The 13598-nt window shown below is 39.9% G+C and overlaps 1 protein-coding gene across 4 annotated transcripts in view; it reads left to right on the top strand.

Moving 5' to 3' along the window:
* Window positions 1-13598, top strand: part of LOC135462748 (NAD(P)H-hydrate epimerase-like) — a 184316-nt gene that overhangs the window by 71338 nt on the left and 99380 nt on the right. The window contains exons 1-2 of one of the 4 annotated variants that reach the window (XM_064739988.1): window positions 4985-5527; window positions 5920-8139. The exons of 1 other annotated variant lie outside the window; for it this stretch is intronic. In XM_064739988.1, the coding sequence (XP_064596058.1) occupies window positions 8021-8139 (119 nt within the window). In that variant the 5' untranslated portion in view covers window positions 4985-5527; window positions 5920-8020. Of the gene's footprint in view, window positions 1-4984; window positions 8140-9688; window positions 9734-13598 lie in introns of those variants that run through there. 2 more of the 4 variants (XM_064739987.1, XM_064739990.1) reach the window with 2 other exon arrangements.

Genomic DNA, 13598 nt, shown 5'->3' with positions numbered 1-13598 from the left:
CACTATCAGAAGCACATAGTGGCCTTTTACCTGAAATTTGGTATGTGCACTATCAGAAGCACACAGTGGCGTTTTACCTGAAGTTTGGTATGTGCACTATCAGAAGCACATAGTGGACTTTTACCTGAAGTTTGGTATGTGCACTATCAGAAGTACATAGTGGCCTTTTACCTGAAGTTTGGTATGTGCACTATCAGATGCTCATAATGGCCCTTTACCTGAAGTTTGATATTTGCACTATCAGAAGCACGCAATGGACTTTTACCCGAGGTTTGGTATGTGCACTATCAGAAGCACACAGTGGACTTTTACCTGAAGTTTGGTATGTGCACTATCAGAAGCACACAATGGACATTTACCCGAGGTTTGGTATGTGCACTATCAGAAGCACACAAGGCCTTTTACCTGAAATTTGGTATGTGCACTATCAGAAGCACATAGTGGCCTTTTACCTGAAATTTGGTATGTGCACTATCAGAAGCACACAATGGCCTTTTACCTGAAATTTGGTATGTGCACTATCAGAAGCACAAAGTGGCTTTTTACCTGAAGTTTGGTATGTGCACTATCAGAAGTACATAGTGGCCTTTTACCTGAAGTTTGGTGTGTGCACTATCAGAAGTACATAGTGGCCTTTTACCTGAAGTTTGGTATGTGCACTATCAGAAGCACATAGTGGCCTTTTACCTGAAGTTTGGTGTGTGCACTATCAGAAGTACATAGTGGCCTTTTACCTGAAATTTGGTATGTGCACTATCAGAAGCACACAATGGCCTTTTACCTGAAATTTGGTATGTGCACTATCAGAAGCACATAGTGGCCTTTTACCTGAAGTTTGGTATGTGCACTATCAGAAGCACATAGTGGCCTTTTACCTGAAGTTTGGTATGTGCACTATCAGAAGCACACAATGGCCTTTTACCTGAAATTTGGTATGTGCACTATCAGAAGCACATAGTGGCCTTTTACCTGAAGTTTGGTATGTTGCACTATCAGAAGCACATAGTGGCCTTTTACCTGAAGTTTGGTATGTGCACTATCAGAAGCACATAGTGGACTTTTACCTGAAGTTTGGTATGGGCACTATCAGAAGCACACAGTGGCCTTTTACCTGAAGTTTGGTATGGGCACTATCAGAAGCACACAGTGGACTTTTACCTGAAATTTGGTATGGGCACTGTCAGAAGCACATAGTGGCCTTTAAATTATCAACACTAAAGTTTCTCTGATAAGAACTTGATCAGACTAAAAAAACATTCAGGTAGCTCGATATCTATAGGAAGGATGAATCAGCCAGACATATGTCACAATGACGCTAAATGTGTCACCTAAAGTGACACAGAATTGGCGTTGTTTAGCTGCAGGACAGTGGAGATAGGGTTCCCTGGATTAAATCTCGCAGCTTTGGTCACGCTCAAATTTGTACTTTGCATGCTGCCTGGACCTGAATGTCCCTCACTCCAACCAATCAGAATCGATTCTGTACCCCTTTAAGAAATGCTTAACAGATGAAATACACGTACACATGGAATGTAATAGACAGTATAGCCTTGGACAGCTTAGCATTACGTCAAATTCAGCATTTTCCTGCTTACTACATCTTGTTCATATATAAATGTATATTTGAAGAAACAGAGAAAAATCCCCTGGTGAAGAGAATTTACATAACTTCTTAACTTTCTACATTCTGTTATATTCCAACTGCAGTTTCAAACTTCATGTTATTTTCAAGGCGCTTTATTATTTTTTTTCATATATATATATATGTATATATATATATATATATATATATATATATACTACATTAGGTTTGAACATGAAGGAATTTAGAAGAGAAGACCTCAAGGTCAGATGCCAGCTATACATACTTGGTTAGCACACATATACAGGTATGTTGGCTTTAAGCCATGCTCATTCATTCCCTATGCTGTACTGGTGTACATTGTGCATGTATTAATAACAGAGTTTCCCAAGAGATTTCTCATTCCAAGCTTGTGGGTCTACATATTGGCCATACTGTGAGTCTCTATATTGGCCATACTGAGAGTCTCTATAGAGTCTCTACATTGGCCATACTGTGAGTCTCTCTATATTGGCCATACTGTGAGTCTCTATAGAGTCTCTATATTGGCCATACCGTGAATCTCTATATTGGCCATACTGTGAGTCTCTATTGGCCATACTGTGAGTCTCTCTATATTAGCCACATTGTGAGTCTCTATATTGGCCATACTGTGAATTTGAGCAATATATTGTGCTTTTTCACAGCAAGTAGACAGTTTTACCAGAGATGACAGTACACACCTATACACTTGATTGATATTTGTGCAGATTATGTGTGACAGGAATGACAAAATGGCAGGTTACTTGGTACTCCCAACACACAAAATGTACAGCTGGTTCACAAAGTGTTGGACAGTCAGAGGCAGAATTTTCTGTCAGGTGATACTGAGTCATTCCGCTGCTTATTTATTTACATTTAAAAAGCCAAACAGTATTTGGAAGGCTCATTTTGTTAGCTTGACTGTACAATTTAATACAACTTGAGCTTATCATGCCCCAGACGTCAGCATCCATTAATAGCTATTGTAATCAGCAGTAGTTATGAAGGTAAATAATTCTACATGTATATATTGGGGTAACGAGTATCTAAAAAATATCCTGCCCCAGGGCTCTGTTAGGTTTCCTCCCACGATATTGGTAAAATATTCTAGAGTACAGCATAAAACACCAATCAAATAAATAAATAAATAAATAAATAAATCAAAAAGTACTGCACAAATTGAGCCCAAGTTTTGTATCCACCATGTACAATGCGAATGTCAGCACGTAGACTAGACCTTTATTTACATTAAGTCATTACACAATATATGATCTATTGTCCCTTGTCTACTTGTAGAATCATTGTTTTTAGGGAAATGGTAAAGTATCATCTTGGGGCCTCCCTGGCTGAGGGGGCTAGCACCCCAGAACAGATCAATGACCCACAAGTCTCTCCCCCCCCCCCCCCCCCCCCCTTCCCAATGTGGTCTCAAAGCTCATGGTGGCTTCCACTCCAGACCTTCATAGGAAGGTCTGTCAGCAACCTGCAGGTTGTGGGTTTCCTCCCAGCATAATGCTGGTGGCCGTCATAGAAGTGAAATATTCTGGACTACTGCGTACAACACCAATCAAATAAATAAATAAATAAGATAAGATGCATCTAACAAAGTACAGCTAATTAGATTTATGTTGAGCACAATGGCATAGCTGGTGGTTATACTCTAAATTACAGAATACATAACCTGTAGTCTCTTTCATGTATTAGAATCCATATTAAGGCTGAAGGGTAGAATTATCTACATACATCACAAATTAATCATCAAAATTGCGTTCATTCCGCAGCTGACGACTTTGGTAGCCTTTTTTCTAACAAATCTACTTTTCGTATTTTGTGAACCACATAATTGTTTGATATACTGCTAGGGTCATTAGTAAACTTTATGCAAGTTTCTTTATATTGATGTGCAAGATGACCTGAAGGCTACAAATGTTACCACAGGCTTAGCAGGCGGAATCTGTTGGCGCAATGGGTGTCGTGCCTCGTAGGCTTGATAGCTCTCTGTTAGCTCTCTGTCTAACTCGGTGTTTGTCGTCTCTGGAAGTGACAGTCTCAAGACCTCCTTTTACAGGCAAGGAGGAATGTAACCGAATCACCCGAGCCAAAGTGCCATCTGGCACTACACTATGATCAAAAAAGAATCTTTGAGTTAAAAAATTTGTGTTATTAATTTTGTTAAAAGTCCATCCCAAAAGATGTAATTATAAAGGAAACATGTCCTGTTATTGTTATCATATCTATAAGATGATAATTGTAATACGGGTACTTAAATTATGAGGTAACTTTAACTTTAAATTAAAGTGGATTGTTTCATTGGCAGGGTAATGTATCTCTTTGAATGTCGATATTAACTTCATTTTCTGACAGTCTCTTTAAAAAAGTTTAAGACTAATCTGCAATTTCAATCCATTAAACAGGGCAATAATGTAATGGATAGAATCTGCCAAATTAAATTTAAAATTAATCTTATTAGCAACTGCCTGAATCCATAAAAGTGATGCCCAGAACTGGACGTTAGCAAACGCCATCTTGGCCATTTCTGCCAGGTCAACACTCCAGAGACTTGAAATTCATGTGTTCAAATAAGTATTGGGGTGTTATTAAAAATATTGGAACTGTGAAATTCCAAGTATTTCATATGACATTTAGATCAATGTCCAATTCTGTGTGTATGTCGTATGTCAGTTGTATATATATATATATATATATATATATATATATATATATATACTGTCCAATTTGTCAACCTTGCATCGGTGAATGTTTCAAATTTATAGATGTACATTGCCCTCATCAGGTCATGTGACTCGAGCATATTGCAGTAATTGTCCAGATAATATAAATAATATAACGAGAACAAAGAACAAAGCAGTTTCCAACTACACATTTCTATTTTAACACCTGCATGGGCATCCGGAAAAATCAACAAAAAACCTATCTCAGTATTCATCTAGTTGACCTAATTGACAAACTTAATTGTTACATAATTGGATGGTAGTGAAAGCTGCAGTAAATACATGTGTTATTTACATTTATCATCAAGTTTGTCTGATTTCATTCATAGTGACATTGCAGAATGCGTGTGAGTACAGAGATGATCGCAGAGTGCTGGGGAGGCATCAGTAGCTAGGCACTGACATAGTGGTATAGCCACAGTGGCTCCCTTCCCTGTCTAAAAGCGGCCTGGAGCTGATCGAGCCCGTGAATTCAAAGGTTTAGTTTGTAGCAGCCAGTGCTGTAAGTAGCTCAGGCGATAGGAAGATAGAGTTTGACAGGCACACTGCATGGTTTGGAACCCCAGGTATCTAGCTAGCGCGTACGGGATATTGACTGCTAGTGTGTATTGACGAGTTAGGATGTGGCTGCCGATTGGGATAGGATCTGGTTGTTCTAATAGCTGCAGCATTGGCGACGGACGACCCAATCGCTGCTGAGCTGAAGGCTGCAAATTGCTCACCAATAGACGAAGGGACTAGAGTAAAGCTCCTGGGGAATCGCGGCAGTTTATTGATACAGCCGCAGCGTGTCTCGGAGCATTGAAGAGTTTAGCCGAGGACGACAGTTTTCATTCGTCCCCGAACAGCTGTTGATGTCATTAGCATTGTTGTCGCAGGATTAACTCTTTGAGCACCACTTCACAAAGTGAGCTAGCCACTGCTGATGCTGGTTTTTGTAATGGTTTCATGGAAAACTTTGCTTTTCAAGACGTTGTTTGTTTCTGTCTGTTGCCATTTTCTCACCAAGTTTCATTCTAATCTGCTTTTCAAGAAGCCACTCATCCTGGGCTGACATCCCAAACACTGTTTTTGTGGCCTTGATGCTGTTTGCAGACCTCAACAAGAATTTGGCTGTAAGTTTTCCGGAGGTTTTTAAAACACCCTGGATTTACTCATCTGATAAGTCCGTCTGACATTTATGCTTCCCAAGGTAGTATTTTTTCTCTCTTTTATCTGCAAGCTATTTTCATCGAAAATCCAGTTTTTAAAGAAAAGAGCCAATATTGGATTTGCTAATCCGAAATAAACATTGTCATTGGTGGCCATTGTTGGGAAGGAAGATCACATCCAGCTGTTTTAATCTGTTTTCAATGCTGTGATATATTTGAGAAAAGATAGAACTGTTTTGGAAATATATTTGTTTGATAAGCAGAATTGGATTTGTTAAATACTTTATCTTTTAGAGAAAAGTGCAATGTTTAAATGTGAGAAGATATTTCTGAAAAAGTTTCATCTTTTATTTCATCAATCTGTTCTAAAAAATTGAATTTTTCACTCACAGCAAATTTTGTGGTGACATTTTTTTATTTCATTTCGATTCAGGAATGTTCAATGTACATGTACAGTTTTAAAAAGACTTTCGTGACACAGATTGATTGGGTATTATCCTTATGTTGTAAGAGTCTGGATGCTGATTGGCCGAAAAATAATTCAGTGTCTTTGGTGGAGTACAGTTAGTTCATGTCAGTGAAGTGAGCTGGTTTGTTTTGCTCATGACAAATTTTGAACTGCGTCACTGTGTTTTCTGTTTCCAAGCCTATTAATATAAAAGCAGCTTTGACTCGCATTCAACTTGTTCAAGGAGAGTCAGACGGCTGATTCAATTTTGATGAGGAAAGATTAGATTACTAAGTCTGTGCACTGTGGGACTTCAGAACTGGCAGCTTTGTTGGCCTTCACCGGACAGCGCGAGGGATAAGTCATACAGCATTCTGCCGTCCCGTTGAAAGCACGCTCCATCAGTGGTGTTTATCACTTTATACATGTAAGCTGGTAACAGGATATTGTTTCAGCCAATAGCAGCCGACTTTTGCAGGCTCAGAGGAGCGACATGATATAAATTGCTTATCCAAATACTTGAGTCCATCCAGTGCTCTGCGAGGCTGTTGACAGCAGAGGATGCCAAGAGTGCTTAAGACACAGATAATAGAAGTCAGGGAGAGCTGGAAGGAGTGGCAGACTAGCAACTGAAGTTTATCATGCCACACACTTACTGTTGTGCTGTGTTTGTTTTCTTGGCCACAGTTTCATGATCTACAAGGAAGGAACTGTAACTCCTCTTTCTGTGTGACAAACAATTGGGTGCCATTCACACATCGTATCCGTAAAGAGTTTTTAAGGAGACCCACAGAACCTGGATTTTTTGTCATAGTGCAAGAAAGGAACCTTTTTCTTAGAGAAAGATTCGTGTTCCAAGACTGTATAACAAGGAGAGCTTTGAAGACTGGGATCTAGGAAATAATCAGAGGGAAGAACAGTTAGTTATACTCAAGAGACAGCTATCAATTTCATCTGCATGTTTTTGGAAACCTAAATAACTGGTTCATTCAGCTGCTTCTGTGAAACACGGAACTAACTTGTCACCTTTGTCAGAGACAATCATACTAGATGGAAATCAAGCAATGAGCAGACTTCACTTATATATCATCAACAGTTTTAAAGAAGTTGCATTTGAAGAACTAGCCTCTTTTTTGGAACAATGTTGAGTTTTGATCTGAGTTGTTTTGGTTCAAATTTGAATGTTTAAAAAAAATCTTTTCATTACATGGAAGAGCTCATTGACAATTAAGACATGAGTGAATTTAATCTGTGGAGTAATTAAATTTTTTAAGATTTTAGGCTCTGACTTGTGAGGCTTTGAAACCTTTCATTCTTGAAACTTTTGTATAAGGAATTTGTGAGAAATTCCAACTGGTACGGGAAGAATAACCAAGTTAGTACTTCAGCTTTTGTGTTCACTTTTCACCAGACACATCGTAGAATTTGGAAGTTCGTTAGTTAAACGTCAAAAAGTTTGTTGGCGTCAATACTTGATTATCCAATTGACATCTAGATTCTATCGCTGTGTGCCCAAAAGGGAAGTGCTTTGAACAGACAAAAACTTGTGGAGAAAGAATCATTGATTTGTGCTCCTTTGAGACACTGGTCTTGCGTGTTTACTTTGAAAAGTGTGGTTTTTCTTCTACCATTGAATTCTGCAGAGGTTTTGAAACAGCAAAAATTTAGACAAGGTATGCGCCTTGAGAATAGAAATATCAAACTTCACAGCCCTTCAGACACTTTGGAGGGCCAGGAAACGACAGTGGTGGATTCGCTTTGAAATTCAGATTCTGTGGTCAAAGAATATTGACTGCTGTTCATCATGATGAAATAATTTTATCCTTGCTTGACCAAGGTTTCTTTTGCAAGGACTAAGAATTGAAGACAAAAATCCAAGAGGTTTACTTCACATGCGACATTTGAAAGGGAAATGGGAATGTATGTGCGAGGCATTGGTTCAAGATTCTGAACTGATATTGATTTCTCTCTGAGTACTCGGTGTGACTGTAACTTTGATTTAATCGTATTAATTCTGAGCTGGTTTTTGTACTGTGCGTGACAACGACAGCAACAAGAAGTTAAGTGCACGACACATTTCATCATAATGGATAGAATTTCAGTGACGAGGTTCTCGTTTCGACGCAAGGGCAGCTTTCGAAACAAAGACAAAGAAGCTGATCAAGCCCAATTGGGATTTGATTTCGACTCCCTGTCATACTTAAGGTAAGCTTGATTAAAAACTGTCTTTGTTTGTGTCAAGTTTGTAACCACCTTTGTCTGTGTCAAGTTTGTAACCTTCTTTGTCTGTGTCCAGTTTGTTACCTTAAACTTACAGGCAGATCAATTGGTTGCATCTTTCAGTGTAATTTGTGTGTTATTGTATTGATAAATGTTTATAAATATTTACTGTAATATGTTTCATTGTATAATTCGCATATGTCTGTAATGTGCTTATTTTTGGATGACATTGAAAAGATGAATAGTTGGAATGATTGGTGCAGCAAGGTCTCCGCTCTAAATGTTGGACAAACTGTCAGAGTGCATTTATTTGAACATTGGAGAGCGTGTAAAGCTCCTTCCCTACTTTAACATAGACCAGGATGATTAATCCTGCATGGCGTCTTTAACGTGACGCTGTGTCTTGCTACCTGACATTGCAATATTAAAGTTGACTGAACTTGTATCATGACATTCTGCTGAGCTCAAATTCTAACGTCAAAAAACAAAATATCTCTTTTTTGATGTCATGGCATCTGGGTATACAATATATAACAAAATTGATATCTAACTGAGCCGGTGAGATATCACTTTTATCACTGAAGGAAATCCTGACATTTCAACTTTATATAAATAACCAAATTGGAGATTGACCTGTGTGATGACCTGTAGTTCAGGGTATCAATGGAAGAAGGGCACATTTGACATGTAATGTATAACCTGACACCCCTGTAAATGATCGCAAATGGTATTGCCCCTAGGCACATATGGATCTGTCATTTTTTGTGAGTTTCTGTTCGCTAGTCGCATGTCCTGCGTGTGAGTGGCAGGTGCCGTTTGCTTCTTGTGGGGATGGGAGGGTTTTTAGCCCCTGTACATCCTGTCAATGCTCAAAGCAATGCATTTCACAGTGCTGTCATAAGGCTAGCTGAAGATGGTACATGCACATGTATGACAAGGCCCTAACAGATCCGAAGCCCTATAGCTATCCATTATGTATAAACAAGTGTTTAAGACAACTCTTGTTGTTTGAAAGTTAATTATACGGATATTTGTTCATTCATCATGTATACATATTGTCTGAACTGTTGATTTATTATATGTGATACTAACCAGGTTAATTAAGGGTAATTCTCCTCATTGGGAAGCCGCTAGCTCAATGCAGGCTCACAACAAGCTCACTGCAGGCTCACGACAAGCTCACTATAAGCTCACCATGAGCAAACTTCTGGCATTCCACAATGCGTACTACATACATACTGGTTCTAAGCAAGTACATGTATGTTCTCAGGTAAAATGCATTTAATCCTGAAGTAAGTATATATTGTGTACATATTCCTGTAAAGACCCTTGTTGGCTCACCACTTTTTGATGAAATTTTCCACACATTTCTTCCCATGACCATATGGCCTAAAGTTAATTGTGCTGTCTTAATTTTCAGAAATTAAGTTAGAGGTCTGCCTCAAAGTCGGAAGACCTGGGGCCAACCCAGTGTGCCGCATCATACCAAAGACTTTAAATAAGGCATTTGTCGCTGCCTCGCTTGGCTGAAAAATTGTGCAATTGACGTAAGACCCCCAGCATTCATTCATTTATTCAGGTACCTAGCACAGTGTTATATAATATGTAAGATGAAGAATTGATTCAAGCGTTTCAAGTTGAAACATTTGACTGGAATTTGACTTGCTGGGGCTGGAAGGTGGCCATGGGTACATATTTTGACTTGCTGGGGCTGGGACATTGCCGGGGGTACATATTTTGACGAGCTGGGGCTGGGACATGGCCGGGGGTACATATTTTGAACATTTAGTTATATCCTGGTTTTTGTACTTAATCTTAGTTAACCCAAAGTGCACATTTGATCCCACACAATTATATTTCCTGATATTTTGGGAGCATTTAATTTCATATGCCTGCAATTTCCAGGCCTGTTGCCAAAAGTCTGTTTTCTTACCACTCACAAAAGGTTACAATGTACATTATAATCATCAGAGACATATAGGTCTAGAGCTGATGATGAGGCAGTGAGTCATGTCTGTGACAGGGTCTAACACAGTTAGTACCTGATAATGATCAGGCTACGAAACACGATCAATAACGTTGTCTAATCAGTGTCATGTTATATTCTGATGTCTGGTAGATTGTACAAAGAACCATTTATACTACACATGCGTTATGTTGTAATCTGTTCTGATATCATTGTAAACAGCTGTTAGTTTTTGTCCTTCGGGTATGTCTGTGCTGATTTATATCAGCTAGGGCTGGGGTTAGATTTATCCCTCATGAAGGTCCGCTTGATTCTATATTTACATTTATGTAATTATTTATTTATTTAATTAATTATTTGTTTTGTTTGATCCTCACCACAAAACTGAATTATTCACTTATACATGTAAACAATACAGTGATGAGATATACGGACAGAGAAATCCTGTTGGTCTCAAGCAGTGAAACCAGCGCTCTTCGCCATGTGCACTGCCTGCTGATCACGCTTGACAGCTCAGTTTCACCACTCACTGAACAGCCCTTCGCCATGTGAACTGCCTGCTGATCACGCTTGACAGCTCAGTTTCACCACTCACTGAACAGCCCTTCGCCATGTGCACTGCCTGCTGATCACGCTTGACAGCTCAGTTTCACCACTCACTGAACAGCTCTTCGCCATGTGCACTACCTGCTGATCACGCTTGACAGCTCAGTTTCACCACTCACTGAACAGCTCTTCGCCATGTGCACTACCTGCTGATCACGCTTCACAGCTCAGTTTCACCGCTCACTGAACAGCTCTTCGCCATGTGCACTGCCTGCTGATCACGCTTGACAGCTCAGTTTCACCACTCACTGAACAGCTCTTCGCCATGTGCACTACCTGCTGATCACGCTTCACAGCTCAGTTTCACCGCTCACTGAACAGCTCTTCGCCATGTGCACTACCTGCTGATCACGCTTCACAGCTCAGTTTCACCGCTCACTGAACAGACTTCTTAGCTTTCACATGCATCCAATGATCAGACTTTTTGCCTCAGTTCCAGTGCACACTGATAAAACTTCTCAGCTCACTTCCACTGTCCATTTATCAGACCTCAGCTCACTTCCACTGCCCTCTGATCAGACTTCTCCGCTCACTTCCACTGCCCTCTGATCAGACATCTCAACTCACTTCCACTGCCCACTGATCAGACTTCTCCGCTCACTTCCACTGCCCTCTGATCAGACTTCTCAACTCACTTCCACTACCCACTGATCAGACTTCTCAACTCACTTCCACTGCCCACTGATCAGACATCTCAACTCACTTCCACTGCCCTCTGATCAGACTTCTAAGCTCACTTCCACTGCCCTCTGATCAGACTTCTCGGCTCACTTCCACTGCCCTCTGATCAGACTTCTCAGCTCACTTCCACTGCCCTCTGATCAGACTTCTCAGCTCACTTCCACTGCCCTCTGATCAGACTTCTCAGCTCACTTCCACTGCCCTCTGATCAGACTTCTCAGCTCACTTCCACTGCCCTCTGATCAGACTTCTCAGCTCACTTCCACTGCCCTCTGATCAGACTTCTCAGCTCACTTCCAATGCCCTTTGACCAGACTTCTCCGCTCACTCCCACTGCCCTCTGATCAGACTTCTCAGCTCACTTCCACTGCCCTCTGATCAGACTTCTCGGCTCACTTCCACTGCCCTCTGATCAGACTTCTCCGCTCACTCCCACTGCCCTCTGATCAGACTTCTCCGCTCACTTCCAATGCCCTCTGATCAGACTTCTCCGCTCACTTCCACTGCCCTCTGATCAGACTTCTCGGCTCACTTCCACTGCCCTCTGATCAGACTTCTCAGCTCACTCTTTTCTGCACACAGATCAAACACTTACGCTCATTGTGAGTACCATAAATTTCTTCTCAATCAGATGCACTGCTACAATTAGAAGCTAGACATCTTAAAGACTATTACATCAGTGAAAGGAAAAGTCAGTAAAAAACATTCTTCCTGCTGTAATCCAATTAATGTAAGGATGTAGAATAGACAATTTCCATGGTCATAATATTGAACTGTGGTATACTAATGTATTTCACCTAAATTTTAGCATTTAGGTGACATACTGTATTTTGATTCATTCTGACGGATTTGTCCATGTTATAGGGCCATGTTAGAGATTTGTGTGACGTTTGATTCATTTCTTGTTAGAAAATTTTATAGAGTAGGCATTAAAGTATCATTTTAAGACCTTCTTCTGCGCAACTGAGATACGTGTTTTGTTAGCGACAACTAATATTGTACACAATTTGAATACTGTTTCCACTGAGTTGCCTTGAACGTACAATGCGCCTTTCCAACATCTTTGAAAACTGTTGACTCTTTCTCTTTTTCTTAGTCCTTTGGTGGTTTGTGTTATTTGTCGTTTTGGGAATTGACCTTTGCGATTATTGACCATGAACATCCTTATTGCCTGACGGCTGGTATGTGAATGTCTGTTTTGGCGTACAGATTTTAATGTGTATTGTTGCGTACCAAACTTTAAATGAAACACAGTACAGTGTGTGTGATACTGCTCTATAGATAGCTTTAACTTCACTCATTTCAAGTTGTGGCTGGGTCGATCAGACCCAGTAGCCATAATTTACACCTTAAAGGAAACACAACAGAGCTGAGGGAATAAACATGAGCTGTTAGTCAGCAGCTATGTACGGGGAAGGGGGGGGGGGGGTATGGGGGGGGGGGGGATGAAGAAAGACATCAGTCTTGTTTGTATCGTATTGGTTCCAACTTCCTAGGTATAGCCATGTGCGGCTCAAGGATCCTGTCCAGGATGACCTTGTGGATCTCTTTGGTGTAGCTCTTCAGGAGGGCAGTAAAACACCCAGATCAACAAAAGACAAGCTCCCGTGAGACATGCCACATTTAAGACTCCAATCTGTCACGCCTCAGCGGTGCCGCTGTCCACAGGCTTTTTTTTTCATGGTTTGAAACTGTTTTAAACAGCTGAATTTTGACAGATAATTCCGATTGGGCATTACCACAAAGTAATCATGTACAAAATATACTGAAGCCTCCAACTTAATTGAAATTTTTTTTTTCCTGAAAATCCAAAGCCTATTAATATAGCCTATAAACTGTCAAATTTGCATGACTTATCAGTTCCTCCATTGATTACAGTTTCTCAATCACAGTATCCTCTATGTGAAGGATGATCAGATTTGTTAGGAATTAAGGTCATAATAATAATAATAATAATAATAATATCTTCATTTTCTGAGGATTATAGAACTCCAGTAGTCAAGATTTTGTTGATTTTCCCAGAGGCCTTTGACTCATATTGACAAATACATACCGGTACTAACATTTACATGCTTCTTATTACTGAAATGAAAATTGAATAAAATGCACTAAAAACAAGAAAGATAGTAGTTAAAGTAATATATTTCTTTTATGAAATCTGTGTAGTTCCTGGGAACATGTGTAGTGTATA

The sequence above is a fragment of the Liolophura sinensis genome, chromosome 2 (assembly GCF_032854445.1).
Source record: "Liolophura sinensis isolate JHLJ2023 chromosome 2, CUHK_Ljap_v2, whole genome shotgun sequence".
NCBI lineage: Eukaryota > Metazoa > Mollusca > Polyplacophora > Chitonida > Chitonidae > Liolophura > Liolophura sinensis.
Note: the sequence above shows the minus strand (reverse complement) of the source record. Positions and strands in the feature narration are given on the sequence as shown.